The sequence below is a fragment of the Scardinius erythrophthalmus genome (genome assembly GCF_964197995.2).
Source record: "Scardinius erythrophthalmus genome assembly, chromosome: 7".
Lineage (NCBI taxonomy): Eukaryota > Metazoa > Chordata > Actinopteri > Cypriniformes > Leuciscidae > Scardinius > Scardinius erythrophthalmus.
In genome coordinates this window covers 22,778,135-22,800,936 of record NC_138227.1, presented here as the reverse complement: position 1 = coordinate 22,800,936, position 22,802 = coordinate 22,778,135, and the positions used below count along the sequence as shown (strand labels likewise).

The 22,802-nt window shown below is 37.0% G+C and overlaps 2 protein-coding genes across 6 annotated transcripts in view; both read left to right on the top strand.

The window, feature by feature from the left end:
• Positions 1-3,455, top strand: part of ksr1b (kinase suppressor of ras 1b) — a 39,991-nt gene extending 36,536 nt beyond the window's left edge. For 4 of the 5 annotated variants that reach the window (XM_081369714.1, XM_081369713.1, XM_081369716.1 and 1 more), the window contains 2 exons: positions 1,375-1,508; positions 2,316-3,455. In XM_081369714.1, the coding sequence (XP_081225840.1) occupies positions 1,375-1,508; positions 2,316-2,454 (273 nt within the window). In that variant the 3' untranslated portion in view covers positions 2,455-3,455. Of the gene's footprint in view, positions 1-1,374; positions 2,136-2,315 lie in introns of those variants that run through there. The other variant, XM_081369717.1, reaches the window with a different exon arrangement.
• A 3,889-nt stretch (positions 3,456-7,344) lies between these two features.
• Positions 7,345-21,063, top strand: LOC308693310 (galectin-9-like). The gene is made up of 12 exons (XM_081370131.1): positions 7,345-7,983; positions 9,055-9,143; positions 15,400-15,604; positions 15,756-15,875; positions 16,570-16,599; positions 16,750-16,779; positions 16,873-16,902; positions 17,411-17,446; positions 18,004-18,033; positions 19,585-19,673; positions 19,753-19,909; positions 20,022-21,063. Exons 1-12 carry the CDS (start codon positions 7,948-7,950, stop codon positions 20,166-20,168), a joined length of 999 nt encoding a protein of 332 aa, XP_081226257.1. The 5' UTR covers positions 7,345-7,947; the 3' UTR covers positions 20,169-21,063.
• Positions 21,064-22,802: the final 1,739 nt, after the last annotated feature.

Here is a 22,802-nt window from a genome sequence, read left to right as displayed (position 1 = left end):
ATAAGTATAATATAATAAATATGAGTAGCCTGTTATAAATGCAATATAAGTCAAATAAAATAAGTATTTTTTTAAATAAGCTGAAAAAATGCAAATAGATGACTTTAACAAATGCATAGACTATTGATTTACAGCCTCAGATAGTTACAGTAGGTCTACTTACAGTAGGTTAACAGTTTTCAACAGTTTTTGAAAATTGTTATAGTTGTGACTCTTTTTTTTTTTTCATTTGATTTAGTCTATTTAGTTTTGTATCAAACTGTGAAGGTAATATGATGCCATAAAGAATCGCATGCGCAGGGTAAGATTTGAGTAAGTGTACATAAGATTGCAAGCGTAAATTAAATTTGCATGTGCAAGAGAAGATTTGTAAAGGCGTAAATCGCCGATTTGTACAGTTGCGTCATTATTTTAGCTGTGCTTACAGTTTTGGCACGATTCTCTCACTCATTGAGTTTTGCAAGCGTAAAGAGGAGGGCGGGTCCACCTTCTTCATGTAGCCAATCAAATGAGCGTCTCTGACTCTCGATTTACTATTATCTGATTGGTTCAGTAAACACGCCAGTCGTCAGAACTTCTTTCTTCATTTGGCTCAGCATCGTTCTCGTTGCCAAAACTGTACTTTTAATGCACACATACATGTTAAATATATAAACTAATCATGATTGCTTAATAAGCTGATTACCATTAGGCTGACAATGAGTTAATACTGAATTTCGAGCTGGTGTTAATGTTATTGGATTGAATTCTTGCAATCTTATTGGATTGAATGCTTGCAATCTTATGTGCACTTACACAAATCTTACCCTGCGCATGCGATTCTTTATGGCATCATATTACCTTCATATCAAACGCAATGTTATTTTCGTTGATCGAGATCTCGCAGCAACTGCCCATTTTTCCTCTTGGGTAAGCGATTCTGCGCATGAAATCCCCCAAATGACAGCAAACCAATGAGAACACGGGACAATGATGACGATACATAACAACAGAGCGTAGGCGCCAAAGCTGCTGTGGATCCGGTTACCCGAAACCCTCCGTAACTGGCAGATTTGAAGAAAATTAAAAGGAAGTAGTTGTTCTGCTAATAAATAAATGACAGAGTATTGCCAACATTTTAGCATGTACGCTTTATGATACATGTCCAACAAGGGAATTTATAGTAATTTATAGTGTTAATGTTAATTAGAGAGTCCATGACTGCATGGCTTGGGTATGCAGAGCATTCGCAGCTTATATGGGTCGCACGCCCATGTAATATATATATATATATATATATATATATATATATATATATATATATATATATATATATATATATATATATGATTATATGATGCATACTATAATATGGTCATTGTACTCCCACTGTAGGAGATCCTGTCCGCCTGCTGGTCCTTTAAAGTTGAGGACAGACCTACATTCACTCAGCTGACAGACTTACTAGAGAAGCTGCCAAAGCTCAATCGCCGGCTCTCGCACCCCGGACACTTCTGGAAGTCTGAGGAGTATGTATCCTAGACTGGACCGCTGGCATGCTGCGGATCCCCCTTTTTTGGAGGGTGTAGTTTAGTGAGCATGGAAACTAACTGATCGTTTGGAGCCGACCTGTGCATTGTTTTGTTTTTTATTCTGAGCCTTCTTCATTTTACACTATTGGATTTTTAGTGTAGCGAGTGTCAGGAGGATGCTGTGCATGAAATCAACTGAATGAATGCTGTGTCATATTTGGTCAAACCATATGGGGCGGGATAAGTGATGAAATAACGAGTTTATGTTTGTGAGTGTTTTCCTGCTACAAAAGTTTTTGCCTGTTATGTGAATGGTCTGGTTTGCTAATATGTGTGAAGCTTGTGATTTTATCATTTATTATTCACCATATAGAAATTTAGAATCAGATACTGTTCTGGTTCAGGGGGAAGGTGCCCATTTATTATACTTGTTACACTTTGAAGATGTTCATATGTCCAAATATCTGGCCTGTGGTCAGTAATGCACCTGTTATATTTAAATAATATTGTTTAGTCTGTGGTGGAATGGGCACAATCAGAACGTTATTTTTATAATAAATAAAATAATGACAATATTTGTAATTATATTGTTATTATTAATCAGTAAAAACAACTGAAATGGAGAAAAAAAAAGAAAAAAGTAATGTTTCTGTATGTTGTTTCTGCCCTTTTTCTTGTGGGTCTCTCTCATTCTCGGAATGGGCCGAACTACTGTGATCACATCTCTGTCATCTGCTGTTCCTGTCTCACCACCTACACGTCACTTTATTTTCTCCTCTGTGACTTCCTTTTTGTTCTGTTCAGCGCATGGCATCACCACTGCCTGCGCGAGCACTGCAGTCCGGGCCTCCGCTCTCGCTGTCCCTATGTGTACAAATACGACCATTTGTCCACGGCTGCCGTTAACATTAGCTTGGCTGCTGCATTCAAAGAGAGCAACTGATTCAGATGTCTGATTCTATTCCGATTTATTGATTTCTATGCTTCTGATAAACAGAGCGTCTTACAAATCTTGGCACTGTTCACCCTTGTGTTGCTTTTCCTTAGCAGTGTAGCAGTACTTTTAGTCTCTTAAGCTTTTAAACCTTTGCCTGTTCTAATACTGAGCAAAGCCATTTCAGCTAAACTTTGTTCATGGAAAATTTGCTGATAGGATTTCCTCTCTTGTTTTTATGTTTCCAATTCCCCTTGTGTGCCGTCACATGAATGAAATGTGATCTCCATTGCACATCTGGTGGCCATTGCACATGACCTTATGCTTTTGCAATCTGCAACCCTTCTACTGTATTCTTACAGAAGTGACTTCCTTTTTTCCACATTGTTGCTCAAAATTAAGATTTAAATGAATAATATTTTACCAGATGCTAATCTGACCTACTGAGCCCAACCAGGACGGTTAAAGAGCCTCAAAAATTAAGGGTCCTGACGAGGTATTTGTAATATCATAAAGTATGAAAGATATTTTGACCCAGCAGGATGGTGTTCAGAAACTTTTCATGTCTAATACCTCGTGTGTGTGTGTGTGTGTGTGTGTGTGTGTCAGTCAGAGTGAGTGTGTGAGCGTGTGCATGCAGAGTTTTGGGTGATTTATTTGTGGCGTTATAAACATTGAGAGGATGATTCTTTTAGACTGCAGTGACTGTTCCCATAACAACAGACAATAGAGAACTATTGTTTTATTTATTGTACAGCTAAGATTTCTTATATTATTTGTACAAATTTTTATATGTTTCCATCGCAATATTTTGAAAAGGTACTTTGCTTCTGTTGTACAGCTCTTTATATACAAAGTGTCTCGGACATAAAATGTAAATTTCTAGAGTGAGATTGTGGTTTTAATGTTATGAAATTATGAATTCATATTTTTGTAAAGCTTTTAGCCACTTGTCTGTAAACACAATGTAATTTTACCCTGGCAGAAATAATAAACAAACTTAACATTCATTTATCATTTATCCTATTCATGAGAGAGAATGAGACTGTTGCATAATACTTTAACATTATATAAGTTGGAAATCTATCATCTACAGTTATACATATTAAATATTAGACACTTTATTAGGTACAACTTGCTAGTAGTGGGTTGGACCCTCTTAATTCATCGTGGCAGAGATTCAACAAAGTGCTGGACTGTAAAAAAATTATTTTCATGATTTATCACAACTTTTTATCTTTTGTCAAATCAACTTCGATAATTAATGTTCAGAATCAGATAACATAATATTTTGAGTGTATGTTAATTAAACCAATCTCCTTCATAGTATTAACTAAAAATTTCAGGGAAACCAGGTAACTTACTTTTTTACATTAACTTTTTACAGTGTGGAAACATTCGAGATTTTGGTCCATACTGATGTGATCGCATCACGCAGTTGCTGCCGATTTGACGGCTGCACATCCATGATGAGAATCTCCTGTTCCACCACATCCCAAAGCTGCTCTATTGGATTGAGATCTGGTGACTGAAGGCCATTTGAGTTTAGTGAACTCATTGTCATTTTCAAGAAACCAGTTTGAGATGATTTGAGCTTTGTGACATGATATGTTATCCTGCTGGAAGTAGCCATCAGAAGATGGAAAGACTGGTCATAAACGGATGGACTTAAATCACAATTCCTCCCCATTCTGAGGCTCAGTTTGAACTTCAGCAGATCGTCTTGACCATGTCTAAAGGCATTGAGTTTTATATACAGTGAGGAAAATAAGTATTTGAACACCCTGCTATTTTGCAAGTTCTTCCACTTGGAAATCATGGAGGGGTCTGAAATTGTCATCGTAGGTGCATGTCCACTGTGAGAGACATAATCTAAAAAAAGAAATCCAGAAATTACAATGTATGATTTTTTAACTATTTATTCGTATGATACAGCTGCAAATAAGTATTTGAACACCTGTCTATCAGCTAGAATTCTGACCCTCAAAGACCTCTCCATTTATTATCCTAAATTAGATGCACCTGTTTGAGGTCTTTAGCTGAATAAAGACACCTGTCCACCCCATACAATCAGTAAGAATCCAACTACTAACATAGCCAAGACCAAAGAGCTGTCCAAAGACACTAGAGACAAAATTGTACACCTCCACAAGGCTGGAAAGGCTTACGGGGAAATTGCCAAGCAGCTTGGTGAAAAAAGGTCCACTGTTGGAGCAATCATTAGAAAATAGAAAAAGCTAAACATGACTGTCAATCTCCCTCGGACTGGGGCTCCATGCAAGATCTCAAGATCTCGTGGGGTCTCAATGATCCTAAGAAAGGTGAGAAATCAGCCCAGAACTACACGGGAGGAGCTGGTCAATGACCTGAAAAGAGCTGGGACCACCGTTTCCAAGGTTACTGTTGGTAATACACGAAGACGTCATGGTTTGAAATCATGCATGGCACGGAAGGTTCCCCTGCTTAAACCAGCACATGTCAAGGCCCGTCTTAAGTTTGCCAATGACCATTTGGATGATCCAGAGGAGTCATGGGAGAAAGTCGTGTGGTCAGATGAGACCAAAATAGAACTTTTTGGTCATAATTCCACTAAACGTGTTTGGAGGAGGAAGAAGAATGATGAGTACCATCCCAAGAACACCATCCCTACTGTGAAGCATGGGGGTGGTAGCATCATGCTTTGGGGGTGTTTTTCTGCACATGGGACAGGGAGGATGACCGGGGCCATGTATTGCGAGATTTTGGGGAACAACCTCCTTCCCTCAGTTAGAGCATTGAAGATGGGTCGAGGCTGGGTCTTCCAACATGACAATGACCCGAAGCACACAGCCAGGATAACCAAGGAGTGGCTCTGTAAGAAGCATATCAAGGTTCTGGCGTGGCCTAGCCAGTCTCCAGACCTAAACCCAATAGAGAATCTTTGGAGGGAGCTCAAACTCCGTGTTTCTCAGCGACAGCCCAGAAACCTGACTGATGTAGAGAAGATCTGTGTGGAGGAGTGGGCCAAAATCCCTCCTGCAGTGTGTGCAAACCTGGTGAAAAACTACAGGAAACGTTTGACCTCTGTAATTGCAAACAAAGGCTACTGTACCAAATATTAACATTGATTTTCTCAGGTGTTCAAATACTTATTTGCAGCTGTATCATACAAATAAATAGTTAAAAAATCACACATTGTGATTTCTGGATTTTTTTTTAGATTATGTCTCTTACAGTGGACATGCACCTACGATGACAATTTCAGACCCCTCCATGATTTCTAAGTGGGAGAACTTGCAAAATAGCAGGGGGTTCAAATACTTATTTTCCTCACTGTGTGTGTATATATATATATACTGGGACCAAAAAGTGGCCCTGGACTTTCTGGCCCACAGCAGTCCACCACATCCCAAATCAACACATTGGCTCATTAATGTGCAGAATAATTTTTGTTTATAGCATAAAAATATAACCCAATACAAAAAGAAATGCTATTTAAACATTTATTTTAAGTAATACAACATATAATAGGTCATAAAACCTGCCCATGAAAGCCACGTGGACAAAAAGGTGCAAACTTCTTGTGTAAGATGTGTTGGTCCTATCTGCAATGATCATAGCTACAAAACAAAGTTAGTAGCAAATTTTAATTTAAAGTTAAAGATAAAGAGTTAAGAACTCATTTCTCAGCACTCAGTAGTGTTTGGAATTAATATTAACTACCATCATTGTTAAAATGAGTGACTAGTTTACTAGTGCGAGCTAAATAATGCCACTACTGATTTCATTTAAGTTTACCGGTTCAGTTTGAATGCCATCCTCTTCACTAGGCTCAGGTAGAGAGGGGGAGGTGTTGGTCATCATCAGCAGGCGCTGGTTCATCATCACTGACACTGACCGTGCTACTGGGTCCAGCCTCGCTATCCTTGACCTTGGCTGTAATACTAGAGCCGTCAGAGCCTGCTGAACTGCAACTTCCCTTCACGCCAAATGCATAATCTGTTCATTTGAAGCATTTCACAGCATCTACCTCTAATGCTTTTTTTAATGCGTAACTTTTCAGCTCTACCTTTTCTTTTCTTTCTCTTTTCATCCATGGATCAATTTTTTTTAATATATATATATATTTGTGTACCGGGTGGGCCGGCCCACACCGGTGCTCCAGATGGCCAGTCCGCCCTGATATACTATGTGTGTGGGCCCTATACACACACACACTCACGCACACATACAATTTGCTAATTGTTTATCATGTTTTATTTAGTACTGCCCAATAAAATGTACCCTGTTCAAAAACAAACATACCCTGGGCCTTAGCTATATTTTAGCATGCTTGCAGGAGTTTTAGGTATCAGAAAAAAAATCATCTGTGTACTAAGACTACAGTAGGTTATCTGTATTCACATGTGGCTACGGATAAAGTCCAAAATTTGTTTTGAAAAAGTTTTTCTGTACGAAAAGGAAATAGAATCTCCTTTTTTTAACTGTACACAGCTTTGAACATTTCCTCTGTTCCATTATCTTGTGCCCTGGTTGTTATTCCAGAAATGTACAAAAATGATAGAAAACTTCTAGTAAGTGGACAAAAATGTTTGATACAAAAAAAAAATCCTAAAAGTAGGCTATACACCACTAAAGTTACATTTTACGAATTGTGGGAGGAGTAACTTATGATTTCATCAGCACATACAAAACATAGCTAACCATGTTAAGCATAGTTGACATCTTATAGATTTGAGGGTAAGATTATGAGTCTAATGACGTATTACAGTTTACCCCTCACTGAAAGATGGCTTCTAAAAACTAAATAACAAGGTCACAAAAGGCTGTCATTACTTTAAATAGAAAGCATAGCCTGAAAGAGTTTGTGCTTATGATATTTTTAAAGGCTGTGACTATTCTGAGAGAACCATTTATTTTGCACTTTTACGATACACACACACACAAAAACAATGTTTTAGCCTGATCTGTATCAGCCGCCTCGTGGGAACACTGCGCTTCTGAACCGTCGATTAGCGGGGACTGATTCGGTACGATGTTGCGCAATGACGTTACAGAAAATGTAGGCTAAAGGATGGAATAGCATGAAATAAAAATATTCACAAAATAAATATTTAGCATGTTATTGTTCGACTTGACATCGTATCTGTTTTAAATAGCCTGTCTCCCAAAATCCCCATCTCCTCTCCTGTAGTCTACATCTTATTTAGCTAACTTAGCCTAATGTTGTAACCTAAAATACCACTCTTTATTCTAATAAAACTTTGCGTATGTGAACGAACGTTTTGACCAAATTTAGGAAGACTATCATGAAATAGGAATGGTGCCCTTGCCTTGAACCACGAGATATTATGTATCCTGGTTGGAGAAACCGAAACCTAACGTGTTTTTTACGGGAAACCAACTGTAGGTGGTTCTAGGCAATATCGTTGCTGTAGGCTATTTCTATCGCCTTTTTCTTTAGGCTTTGTCTTTCGATCTTGACGACACACTTAAAGTTGCAAGAAAGCAAGAACTGGCAGAATGGCGTTTTATCAACAACAGCCGTTTTTTAACCCGGTAAGTGACCAGATGTTAGTTTTGTTATGGAAAATAATAATAATAAAAAAATGCATTTGTCTCTTTTTAACTTCCTTCTCCTTTTTAAATGACACTATTTTAATTTACTCTGTGATTTTGCATGCATGCACAGAAATATTTTTGCTGCTTAAAACTCAGTTTTGCAATAAGAGACCGAGGCAAGTTGTTTCTTTTCTTTGAAAGTTAATTTGTGTATTGCTGTTTTAGGGTATGTTTGATCTTGCAGGCTTATGTGATCAGGAAAGTGTTTTTTGCGTGAAAGATATTTGATGTGTCAATTTGCTAGTCTTTTGTGAATTGTCTTATTGTGACAGTATATGAATATTAAATATAATCATGAATTCACGGTTGAAATTAGGCCTGAAAAAGACGTATTTTCATCTCACTTTACAACCTAATCTAGACGCGAGTGGACGTCATTTTATATGCGTGTTTTCAACGACCTGAAAAAGACGGCTTTTCACCTTTCACTTTTCAACCAAATTTTAAGTTGTTTAGACGTCTGGCAATGTCGTCTTTTCGACGTCTTTTCAACGAGTTTTTGCTGGGTGGGCTGCTACATAATTGAACATTTTCACCGTCGTTGTTAAGGACAAAGGTTCAGTTAGGCTAGGCTATAGGCTACTTTACCGTTAAGGTGATGACACACAGGGCAACTTTTTGAGCAATGTTGCCGAGCGATTGTTGCTTGAGCACTTTCCAATTGAGAATGGGAAACACATTTTTATCTGGATAATTTAGGTCGGTCATGGGCCCTGTGTCGGTTGCCCATTCATTACAACATTCCTCAAAAAGTTCACCAGTTTATCACCTTTACACATGTTGTTCCAGGGGTCGGTGTACTTTTGCGTCTATTCCTTTTTCTAAACCGATGAAATAGGAAGATGTGGTTTCTTCTTTATTGATTCTAACACTAATGAATAGAATAAGCAGATACAAACTTCCAAAGATGAAACGTGTTGGAGATTATATTGAGTTTTAGCTTGTCAGGGCATATTCACACAGGTGAGCCTATACTTACGTGTGGCATTATTATTTACATCGACACAGAGAATCCCATTCAGTGGCCCAATCCAAGGAGGCTTGCAGGACGGGAAGAGCATTATCATAAGTGGACGGGTTTTACCAGGGGCTAACAGGTGAGCAATAATGTTTAATAGTAGCCTAGTTTTCAAGAACCCAGGGTTCTCAAGTTGTATCAAAAGCTTGGAGTGAGATCACATGCGGTTAGGGGAGGAGCCCTAAGGGAGCCCCGCCCCCCAATTTTACCCCTTGTTCATAATTAACCAGCACAAATTGAAATTATAACAATTGGTAAATCTGATAAATGACATAGCAATTCATCACATTAAATATACTCTTAAATGTTATATTTCAAAATTACAAAAATGACAAAAACAAATTGCTCCAAACAGTTTGGAAAAACAAATATATTTAAACATATTATATAAACACAAACTTTTATGTTAGATGTGATTAATTGATTTGACAGCACTAGTTTAAACATACTTTTTTTTAAATGTTTGTTGTAGCCTAGTATATATTTTATTATAGTGTTTTTTTCTCCAATATACATTTTTGAGTCATGAATAATATTATCATTTTCTTGAACTTATAAAAACTCTGGTACAATGCTAATTATTATCTCAAATGGTAAAATATCTTTTTGCTTTTTCCCTGACATCTTTGAAAAATACAAATGCAATGGCAATGATTAATATATGTTTTGACAGGATATAAAATATTACCCAGAGCACTCTGCTTTAATAGGCTACATGTAGCCTTAATGTAACTAGAAAGACTATTAATACAGTATAATATATAATTTAAAATAAAATGAAGAAATACATCTTCATTCCTTCCCATAACGTTACCCACTAACATTTCCCTTAGTTTCAGATAACGTAAGCCAAACTGAGCCAAAGCTTCTGGCCTGGTTGGAAAGTAGGCCTAGTTGTAGAGTTTTTGACTGCATCAATAATAATGTATACAATGGGCTATATATTAAATGTTCTAGCCTAAAAATGTTAGACGAGCTTTCTTCCAACTTACCTTCTCCATCATCACGACGTGTGTTCGCGCGATATTGTTGGTTACCTAGTAACGAACGTACAGTGGCCGAGAATGTTCGCCCATCTATGTTGCCTAGCAACGAACGCAATCTGGCCGAGATACGTGCTGGCGGCAGGAAACTTAACTTTGTGTGCCCGCGCCTCGTATACAACGTTATATATAAAGCTTGCACACTGTAAAATGTAATTAGTTGACCTTACTTAAAAAAAAGTATGCAAACTCGTTGCCTCAAAAAAATTAAGCAAAGTAATCTTAAGATTAGTGAGTTAGAAAAGCTTGTTTATTTTAAGTGTGCAGTACCAAATCAAGTAGTAGGCCTACCACTAGCACGTTTTTTTATGTTAATGTAACTTAATAGCCATGATTAGTGTTAACTTAATTTTTTCATTTTGTGTGGATTGCTTGATATAAATTTAACCCCACTTAGAATTACTAAATACCTACAACTTAACACTTTTAGTTCTGCTCACTCATTTTTCAAGTTCACTTAAATTAAAGAAACCAATTTCTGAGTTAGGTTTACTTTATTAATTATAGCAACACTGTCCTTGTACAGCATGATATAGAATTTCTTAAAAGTTTCCATTATACAAAAATTTTTTTTTTTTAGTTTTTAGACACATTGACATCAAGAATCAGCCTGTGAATCTCAACAATGGTGACAATTATAAAGCATGTTGCAGTGCATTCTGGGTGCAACCAATCAAAACTCATTCATGGCTCCCATCATGCATTGCTGCATGAATAAATAATGAGCTTATGATCAGAGGTGATCTGTTTGTCACCATTGCTGAGATTCATACGCTAATTCTTGATGTCTGTGTGTGCCTACATAGAAAAATAGTTTTTATTATTTATTTGATTATTTGGATTTAATTGAAATGGCTTAAAATATTATGCTGTACCAGGACAGTGCTGCTATAATTAATAAAGTAAACCTAACTATGAATCAGGTCAAATGATTGTGAAATAACGATTATGTTAAAACACAAACAACATCATCAGATTACATTTTCTATTAGTTCATCTGGCTGTTATAACTCAGATAGAGCAGCCAAATAAATTCTAAAATTGATAATATAAGGGTCAAGAGCCCAACTAAAACAAACACTGATCACCACTATGGTGGCTTAAAATTACGGTTTTCTCCTTCAGCCAATAGTAGCCTAGCTATTCAAGGGCGGGTCTTGGCGTGGCCATATATCGCCGTCTATAGTATGAAGGTAAATCAGTAGCAAAACTCGAGAGCACGTAAATGTGAATTTGAGAACTTGTACAATAAATATTCGTACTTGTACATGAACATTTACACTCACAGCTCCAATGTGAAAACCTGTAAAATAAAAATCTGAAGTTGAATGTTGAAATTTGCACTTGCATACAATAGTCACAAACCTGTATTCTGAATCTGAAGCTGCCGACAAGTAGACACAAATGTGTAAACTGCCATTCACAGAAATACAACGACAGACACAAACTTGTAATATATATTTTGCGTTTAATCTTACGTTCACATTCGCAGTACTACCTCAATTAAGCACTTGCAACTTCTCAAATCTGTCACTGCAATTTCAAATTTCGCGCCTTGACTTTTGCTACTCTTTTCGCGATATATCAGGTGCAAAACTAACTTGTGCACTTGAAACTCAGAAGCGGCGAGAGAGAAAGGGGGCGGGAGCTGGGGTGTTCAAAGGAGCCGTTTTATTGGTTGGCAGCTAGCCAATGAAATGGGACTTTGATGATGTCACGAAACCCGTGTGCACTGAAATGCATTAGACTGATATAAAACCATGTATTTGTTGAACACTTTTCAGATTTTGTGAAATGTCAAAGCCTTTTATTGTTTGTTAGGTCTATTTAGTTTTGTTTTCATTTAATTTTTGTATTGTGTATTTGTATATCTTTAACCCTGGCCTCTTCTTTTTCTTTTTTTTTTTAATATATTTTGTTTTTGTTCATGTTCTGTAATTGTTGTTAATGCAAAAAAAAGTATTAGACTGATATTAAAAGAAATAAACGATATTAAACGATCAAACTCAGTAAACACAATGCTTATAATGCATACTACAGAAAAGCAGATGAGCACAGAATATGACGAAAGAAAGCAAATGTGTGTTGAGTGCAAATAAACTTGCTGCCTGTGTTTGTTTTATTAATAATTTAACGAATTATATGTGTGTTTTTTATTTTTATTTTTATTTTATAACTGTTGGTCCATTAAGTCTTATTAAGCGTTTTCTTGGTTTTCTATGGGAGGAAAACGTACAATTAAACTCGTTGCATCCATATTCAGAGCTCAGTTGCTTTGCTTTATTTGTATGGTGTTTCCTGAGTTTGGTCTTTTAATACCACTGTCTCAATTAAACGCGTTGTGTTCATATTCTCAGGGTTCTCAAGTTTTATCAAAAGCTTGGAGTGAGATCACATGCGGTTAGGGGAGGAGCCCTAATGGAGCCCCGCCCCCACCTGACCCCGCCCCCCAATTTTACCCATTGTTCATAATTAACCAGGACAAATTGAAAATATAACAATTGGTAAATCTGATAAATGACAGAGAAATTCATCACATCAAATATAGCCTACTCTTTAATGTTATATTTATAATATCAAAATTACAAATAAGTTACGCAAATTACAAAAATATAACAAATTGCTGCATATAGTTTGAACAGTGTCTAGTTAAAATGGTATAATGATTTGTGTGGTGGGACATTGAGAACAAATAGAGTATTATGTTGTGTGTGTGTGTGTGTGTGTGTGTGTGTGTGTGTGTGTGTGTGTGTGTGTGTGTGTGTGTGTGTGTGTGTGTGTGTGTGTGTGTGTGTGTGTGTGTGTGTGTGTGTGTGTGTGTGTGTGTGCACACTGGAGTACACACTCCAGCTTATGAAATGTGTTTTGTGTTGTAAGTGTTGGAAAAATACAAATGGCAATTAATATGTTTTGACAGGATATAAAATATTAGAGCACTCTGCTTTAATACATAGCATTAATGTAACTAGAAAGACTATTAATACAGTATAATATATAATTTAAAATAAAATAAATAATTTAAATTTATTTAAAATAAAATAAAGAAATACATTTTCATTCCTTCCCATACCCACTAACATTTCCCTTAGTTTCAGATAACGTAAGCTAGCCAAACTGAGCCAAAGCTTCTGGCCTGGTTGCAGAGTAGTTGTAGAGTTTTTGACTGCATCACTAATAATGTATACGATGGGCTATATATTAAATGTTCTAGCCTAAAAATGTTAGACGAGCTTTCTTCCAACTTACTTTCTCCATCATTCACGACGTGTGTTCGCCGTGTTCGCGCGATGTTGTTGGTTATCTAGTAACGAACGTACGGTGGCCGAGAATGTTCCGTCAACTTCCGTGTGTTCGCGCGCCTATTAACGAACGCAATCTGGCCGAGATACGTGCTGGCGGCAGGAAACTTCACTTTGTGTGCCCGCGCCTCATATACTACGTTATATAAAAAGCTTGCAGGACAACTTGGTTGGCATTGCCTTTTCAGCGTGAGAAATACACGGTGTGGCGTGTGAGCGTGTGAACTGGTTGAATTGCGTGTGTCTCACGGCCAATGCGTGAGACTTGAGAACCCTGTATTCTGTGCTCATCTGCTTTTCTGTATTATGCATTATAAGCAATGTGTTTACTGAGTTTGATAATATCGTTTATTTTTTTAATATCAGTCTAATGCATTAATGCATTATGCTATAAGCCATGTTAACGTTTCAGTGCACACGGGTTTCGTGACATCATCGAAGTCCCATTTCATTGGCTAGCTGCCAACCAATAAAACGGCTCCTTTGAACACCCCAGCTCCCGCCACCCTTTCTCTCTCGCCGCTTCTGAGTTTCAAGTGCACAAGTTAGTTTTGCACCTGATATATCGCGAAAAGAGTAGCAAAAGTCAAGGCGCGAAATTTGAAATTGCAGTGACAGATTTGAGAAGTTGCAAGTGCCTATTTCAGGTAGTACTGCGAATGTGAACGTAAGATTAAACGCAAAATATATATTACAAGTTCGTGTCTGTCGTTGTATTTCTGTGAATGGCATTTTACACATTTGTGTCTACTTGTCTGCAGCTTCAGATTCAGAATACAGGTTTGTGACTATTGTATGCGAGTGCAAATTTCAACATTCAACTTCAGATTTTTATTTTACAGGTTTTCACATTGGAGCTGTGAGTGTAAATGTTCATGTACAAGTACGAATATTTATTGTACAAGTTCTCAAATTCACATTTACGTGCTCTCGGGTTTTGCTACTGATTTACCTTCATACTATGGAGAGGACTGATCTGCGCATGCCCACAGGTCATAAACTTACTTTTTCTAAATGAATCCAGCTCAAATAGACAGAGCTGGTAAGATTTTTCAACCTCAAAGTACAAGTAACTTACTAAAAGCGAGTGTTAATAACAGGTTGAAAAAAATGATTAAGGTCAATTTACTATTTTCAATTAAATACCATGTTTGCATTTACAGTGCAGGACAACTTGGTTGGCATTGCCTTTTCAGCGTGAGAAATACAAGGTGTGGCGTGTGAACTGGTTGAATTGCGTGTCTCACGGCCAATGCGTGAGACTTGAGAACCCTCAATAAGTTATGACAACATATGTTTTTACATTTCTTAAACTCATCAAATTAAGTAAAGCAATTTTCAACTTTTTTTAAGGCAGTTCAGTGTAATTAAAGTTGAAATGAATTAAACATCCAAGTTAATTGTACTGTAATTTAAGGCTGCTACGTTTTTAACAGTGAGATTTATTCCCATTTATCTGCTAAATATTTATTAGATGCAAATGATTAAATACCTGTAACAATGTTTATTATACATACATAAAACGTTTGTGTCTGCCTTAATTCTTTATTGTTTTGTATAGTGCAGCAGTTTATGGTCTTTGGTCATTTAAGTAACATTTTTAGAGGCAAGCACAGACATTTCACAAGATATGTGTGGAAATGATCAAAAGAGTGTTGCACAATCACAAAAGAATTTCCTTGAAGAAGGGGTGTCAAATTCAGTTCCTGGAGGGCCATGGTTGTCCTGCAGAGTTTAGATCCAACCCTATTAAACTCATCTGGGCCAGCTAATCAAAGTCTTCATGATTAATAGAAACTTCCAGGCATGTGTTTTGGAGCTGTTCGGAGTTACAGGACATTGGCCCCCATGAGCGGAGTTCGACACATAAGCCTTGAAGCTATTTTAGAACTGATATGAAGTCTTTGCAAACAATTTATAATCACACTTTCCTTGTTACAGCGGTTATCTCCTCAGTTTCCCTCATTCCTCATTTTTGTTCGGTGTCCTGCAGATTTCACGTAAACCTTCAGTGTGGTTCTCATTCTGGGGCTGATGTTGCTCTGCACTTTAACCCACGCTATGAGAGCACTGGGTATGTAGTGAATAACACCTACCAAAACAGGAACTGGGGCACAGAGGAACGGAAGTATGAATCTCCCTTCCCCCAAGGCCAAACGTTCACCCTCCAGATCCTTGTCGCCCAGGATGCATACAAGGTACAAGATCATTCACTCTCAGATTTTCTGTTTCTGAAGCGCTTCTGAATAATATTAGTCCTCATGTCATCTTTTATTATTATTAATTATTAATTATTGGAGAGGCATTTCACCTCCTTTCCTTTATGACTTTAATGATGGTTCTCTCTAGATATCTACTAATGGGAGACACTTCGTGGACTATAAACACCGCATTCCCTATACTCGGGTGGACACTATCGCAGTGGAGGGAATGGTGGAGCTGAATTCTATTGCATTCCAGAATCCTGTGGTGAGAACAAAAAACACATGCTGCCACTGCAGAACTTCCCCTGAACTAACTTCTCTTTTCTGGCCCACTTTTGCAGTTACGTTTTGACGACATTGTGATTTGCAATAGAGTGACCACAAGTGTTGGCCATCACAGATGTTATTTATGTTTGAAAGAAATTAGTACTTTTATACAGCAAGGATGCATTAATAATGTTACAAAAGATTATTATATTTCAAATAAATGCTATTCTTTTGACCTTTGTAATCCAATCAGCACAACTGTTTTCAACTGATAAAGAATGTAAATGTGTATAATATTTGTATATGTGTATACAAAATAATGGTTTTGTCAAGGGTTGCTTGTATAGTGAAATCCAAAGTTGATGCATGACGCAGAAAGAATGATATTATAACTTTAATAGACACTAGGAACGAGAACTCACAAGAGAAAGAAATGATGAAGACAGAAGTGTCCAAAAACAATCCCTACACACTTAAATAGGGCACTATTTAAAGGGACAACCATTTGTAGTGAATAGAGAACAGAGAACAGAATCTAATAATTAGCCATTAAACAGCAACAAACTAGAGCGTGAATGAATAACCAGGGAACCGATATGAACGGGCAAATAGAGAGAAAACGAAACTAAAACAGAACATACGTACAAGTTACTATAATAATATGGCAAATAAACTTTTTTTTGTCTTTGCAGCCCTATTTACCTCCACAACCAGCTTTTCCAGTGAGTATAACCCTGTACCAGTGAGGCAGAGAAGATCATATCAGCTCAGCTTATTGTCTCTATGTAGATAAAACTGAGATACTGCTCTATATTCAAGCAGGAATAGCTTTGCATTGACATTTGAATGCACTTTGCATATTATCTTTCCAGGGTTATGTTCAACCACAGATGGGATTTCAGGTGGGAGAAAAAATTTAAAACAACATCAAAGTCAGTTAAGAAAGATTTTTTATTCTTCCTGTTATAAACAACTCTTTGTCCTTTCATTTACAGCCTCAGTTTGCTGTGCCTCCAGGATGTGGGGTGAGTGGTCATGAAATATGTCATGTGACAACTTTATGGTGATCAGTAGAGTTCAAAGTTTCTTGCTTTTGAGAGTTATATCTGTGTGCATTCTGCTGGATTCTACAAGCAATAAAAGACCTGCAACAGAAACTAAATGAAAGGTTGAAAGAAAACTGCTAATGAAAAAACTAATAGAAAGACAATAAACTTGATGGGGTAAATCTGTAAACTATGGCTCCAAGAGAGATTATATCTCAACTACCGCTGCCAAATGATATTTCACAATTCACATGTTTCCATTAGTTGACCATGTTAGCATTTAAAACATCATTTTCAAGTTTTATCTGGAGTTTGCAGTGCTCTTATTTGTGATTCTGGTAATAATGAATGGAAACAAGTATGCCTTATATATCCATCCATAATACACTTTAGCCTATTTTTACATTAAAAATAAGTAGAAAGTTTTTTTTTGTTTGTTTGTTTTTTAAGATTTTAGTCTTTCATAAACAACTATTTGTCCTTGCAGTTCCAGCCTCAGTTTGCTGTGCCTCCAGGATGTGGGGTATGTGGTCATGAAATATGTCATGTGACAACTTAATGGTGTAAAGTAGAGTAGAGTTCATCAGTAGAGTTCAAAATTTCTTGCTTTAGGGGGTTATATCTGTGTGTCTACTCTTTTATGATTAATTTGATGCTCTTTAAAACCACACAATGCTTTACTGGATTCTACAACTAATGAAAGACCTGCAACAAAATCTAAATGAAAGGTTGAAAGAAAACTGTTAACGAAAAGAGTATTAGAAAGACAATAAACAAAATCTAAATCACCTCTGCCAAATGATAGTTCACATCCATTAGTTGATGTTCGCATTTAAACATCATTTTCAAGTTTTATCTGAAATTTGCAGGGCTCTTATTTGTGATTCTGATAATAATGAATAATAAAAATGAATAGTTTTTATTTATTTTATATTATTATATATCATTAAGTCCTTCCGATGTTCCGTGTTGTTAGTGCTCACTAAGGTGCTGTTATTTTGATCAAGCAGTGAGATATGAGATCACAATGTTTGTCTTGTATAAAGGAAGTGATACTAAAACACTTTTTTACCTCCCCAGGTTCCTGCTTACCCATCTGCACCATCTTATGTAAGATCAGCTCATTTGGTTTTCACCTCAAAAAAGTTTTCAGTGCGACAGTTAATAAGTTTTGAACCTAAACTTTTTTTTTATTCATTTCATTTCATGTTTTTTGTGGGTATCTGCCAAGCCTTTTGAATTATTATTATTATTTTTTTTTTTTTTTGCATGAATACCTACATGTGGTATGGCCATTTCTCCTTAATAGTCTAGTCATTTTATGAAACATTTTGAACAAATTGCAACAGAAGCAAACTCAACTGATTTTGTGTCCTCAATATGTCCTGAGTAAGGAAAAAAAGTCCCGAAGAATCCCATTAGGGAAAGTGTTTCGAAAAAGACCCAAATATAGCCTATTCATACGCCTATTCATTCTTTTTCTTACGTGAATAGGGTAAACATTTGAACCTTTAGATATCACCATGAAAATCACTGAGTTGATTACTTACATTAAGACAAACAAAAATTGTATTACAAGTTTTTTTTTAAATTGTTTGTTAACATGGACAAACGGTGCATAATCTAATTCTGTATGTGCTAATTTGCATAAATACCACAACAGATCTAAACATTGGGTATAGCCAGGTGGGTTCCATTCAGACCTTAACATTAAGTATTTTACTGTTATATGTCAACAAGATTCAACAAGACATTTTCACCTAGTTATACCCAATGTTTAGATCTGTTGTGGTATTTATGCAAATTAGCACATACATAATTAGATTATGCACCGTTTGTCCATGTTAACAAACAATTTCAAAAAACTTGAAATACATTTTTTGTTTGTCTTGATGTAAGTAATCAACTCAGTAATTTTCATGGTGATATCTAAAGGTTAAAATGTTTACCCTATTCACGAAAGAAAAAGAATGAATAGGCGTATGAATAGGCTATATTTGGGTCTTTTTCGAAACTTTCCCCTAATGGGATTCTTCGGGACTTTTTTCCCTTACTCAGGACATATTAAGGATACAAAATCAGTTGAGTTTGCTTCTGTTGCAGTTTGTTCAAGGTTGACCCCCATTTTGGCTTAAAATGACTGGACTAAACTCCTTTTGCACTTAACTCTTTCCCCGCCATTGACAGAATTTTCCATCTTTCTGTGTTTTTACTGTTATACAGTAGGAGACGCTATTATGCATCTTCTGAAAGAGTACTGAATCTCCAGATCAGAATTTTTTTTTTTTTTTTTTAAGCAGATGATCTGTTCTTACTTTTGATATATTGCATGTTCAGAATTCATTAAAAAAATATTCTGGGGCCATGACATTTTTGTGAAAATTATTATTATTATTATTTTTTAAACACTGGCAGGAAAAGAGTTAATAACGTTTTAATTCATTCATTCATTCATTCATTCATTATTTCATACAGATTATTTTTCTATAAGCTTTTTAAGGTTTGCATTAGTTCTAGTTCTAGATGTTGTTAATAAAACCAGTGTCATTTTAATGCAACATTTGAATAAGTATTACAGGAATTATACAGTAATTTCAGTTAATGTACTATGCTATTTTACACCCATTTATACATTATCTCTTTATTTTGACCCGCATTTAGAGTGTCCCATACAAAGCTGTCATCAATGGTGGACTTCAACCTGGAAAAAACATTGTCATCCACGGAGTGATCAACCCTAATGCTAGCAGGTTAGACCTCCGATGACACTTTTATTTTAATTATATTATTATTTTAAGATGATATTATAAGTCCTCTGTTCTGCTTCAGAATACATTTTAACCTGTGTTACGGAAGTGGGATCGCATTTCACTACAATCCCCGTTTCGATGAGAATGTGGTTGTGCGCAACACCAAACAGATGGAGAGTTGGGGTTCAGAGGAACGGTCCGGAGGCATCCCGGTTCAAAGAGGACAACCGTTTCAGGTAGCCAAACTTACATCCTTCAATATGTTGTTATATTGTTGCTGTTAGTGTTACAAGCTGTCATCGTGACTTGGAACTAATTTTACTTGTGGGTTTTGTGTGTGTGTTGCAGGTCACCATCTCTTGCAATCCCCACCATTACAACGTGTTTGTCAACGGCAAACAAGCACACACTTACAAACATCGCTACACAAAGCTGAGAGATATTGATATTTTGGAGGTTGGCGGAGATCTGCAGCTGACTTTAGTGCAGGCCTAACAGGGATCTGTGATGTGCCATTTAAGAAAGAAAGACAAGAAAAAGCTTTGCTAAATGTTTAAAAGTAGACAGGCCTAATGCCCTGAAAAAGCCTAAAGAAAAATGTCTGACTGTAACCATGAAGAGCAATGTGACGGCTATATTGAATGAATATAAAAATATTTTTTTACTGTAGACCTTTGGCTTTCTGCTCTATACTTTATGTATTATGCATGCTGCATGTCATGTGTATATTCAGTAGATGCCTGTTTCTGAACTGTCTTGAAACTCTCATCGCTCTTGCTTCCACTGTAACCCTACAATAATCGTCATCATCTCTGCCGTGTAAACTGATAACTGATCGGATAATCTCTTCCCAATACTTATAGTGTTGGTATGTATATGCCCAAGCCTACCCTATCTTCTTCGTCTTTGGATCTATATAAATATCTAAATGTGAGCCTGGATCACAAAACCAGTCACAAGTCGCACTGGTATATTTGTGGCAATAACCAACAATACATTTTATGGGTCAAAATGATTGTTTTTTCTTTTATGCTAAAAATCATTCAGTTATTAAGTAAAGATCACGTTCCATGAATATATTTAGTAAATTTCCTACCGTTAATATATAAAACATTTCTTTTTGTGAGTGAATGCAGCACAATCGCAAACATAAATGGACAAGTTTAAAGGCGATTTTCTCAAATGTTTCTATTTTTTTGTACCCTCAGATTCCAGATTTTCAAATAGTTGTATCTCGACCAAATATTGTCATATCCTAACAAACCATACATCAATGGAAAGTTATTTATTCAGTTTTCAGAAGATGTATAAATCTCAATTTAAAAAAATTGACCCATGTGACTGGTTTTGTGGTCCAGGGTCACAAATAATTAAAATATTCACCTCTTGACTTGCCATGTGTCCTTTCTCACACTCTTCCCATTCTTTCTTTAATTTCATTATGTTTAAATCTACCTCAGTTTTTGGAAACATCCATATGGATACTACTAATAGGGGTAGGAGTTGTCTGCGTGTCATCACATGTCACGTGTCATCTGTGTCAAATGTCACTGTCATTATCAGTTCAGCTGTTCAGGCCATAGATATCATATAAAGGCTAGATGGCTCAAGGCGGAGTCACTTCCGGCATCACCGGTCGGCCATCTTAGGACAGGGCTCTGTGAATTAAGGTGAGTGAGCAGCACGCACACAAATCCTCTTATCTCGCTGAAATCTGGACGGATTTACAAACGGTTTGGTTTCTTACAAACGTTATTAACGTGGCTATAATTCTGAATGCTTAAACATTTTGAACATAATTATTCATATGTATGCAGTATAATAGCTACATCTCTGACGTTTATAACAAACCAAACCGTTTGAAAATCGGTAGAAAATTGAGCAAGTTATGGTTATTTAAAAGTACATGCACCATGTTATGAGTGAGCGAGCACCCTGTCGTAAGATGGCCGCCGTGTGCGGATGTCGAGCTCCATTGGCCATCAGCGCGGACGAGCCATCTAGCCTTTATGGTTCAGGCTATTCAGTCAGTCTTTTAGTCCGATCTCCGTTTTATTTAGTGTGTGTTGGTGCCTGTTCTGCTGTCTTGTATTTTGATCATCATTATTGAAAAGATAGGCTACCGTCGTCAACTTGTTTCCTGCAACCACCCGTGACACTTAGTCTATATTTTCTTATCCTCAGCTAATTTGCTTATTGTGATATCTTAATGATTATGAGGAATCCACATATCGACTATATGAAATAATATGAAATAATAAATAATAGTCTAGTAAGTTCTGTTTTGTGTCTTTTCTGCGTCTCGTCTTGCAACAAATCCTCTAGGCTATCTAACTGTGCGTTCACACCGCCGGCGGCGAGAGCGTCAAAGTTGCCGGAAGCCATTCATTTTCAATGAGAGCCGGCGGCGAGCTCCGGCGAGGGCGGCGCGGCGCGTCTTGGACGGCGAGAGCGGCGAGAGGAGTTGAAATCAAGTCTATAGGTGTGTTCGACATCGGCTGCGGCTGGATGCACCCGATCGGCGAGAGTAGCCGCGTGCAGGCAGGGAGGAGCTGCAAACGGAGACGTGAAGTCGGACACTTTCTGGTTCCCGTAGTGACCGCTCACGTGGTGTTTGCATACTTTACCACAGCTGAAGTGAAATAAATCCAATATTTGCCAAATAATGTTTCAGAGACATTTTCATTCAATACTTTATATACTGCTTCTTCACACAGCGTCTGTTTGAACAAGAATAAAGTTCAACCTTCAACATAAGCTACTATCAATGAAGTGGAGTCTACGTTTTTTAATGTTTTATTTTGATAAACATGACACAATATAACATCGCAACTACATGAAAAGAGTGTTTACTGTTATAAAAAACTGATTTGTTGTGCGCTTTAGAGGAACTAAAGGTGTTTGAATAAACACGAAACACACGTGATCGTTGTCATGCAATGGATCTGGCCAATCGTGGAACAGCTGTGTCGTCATCAGCCCTCGTGAAGCCCAGTGCAGCCGCTCTTGAGAAGCTGCGCTGGCTGAGTTCTCCGGCTACTCTCGAATCGGTCTCGCGGTACTTTGATGGCATACGTCACAGTCACGTGGCGTCGGCGCTGTATCAAGTCGGACAAAATTTCTAACCGG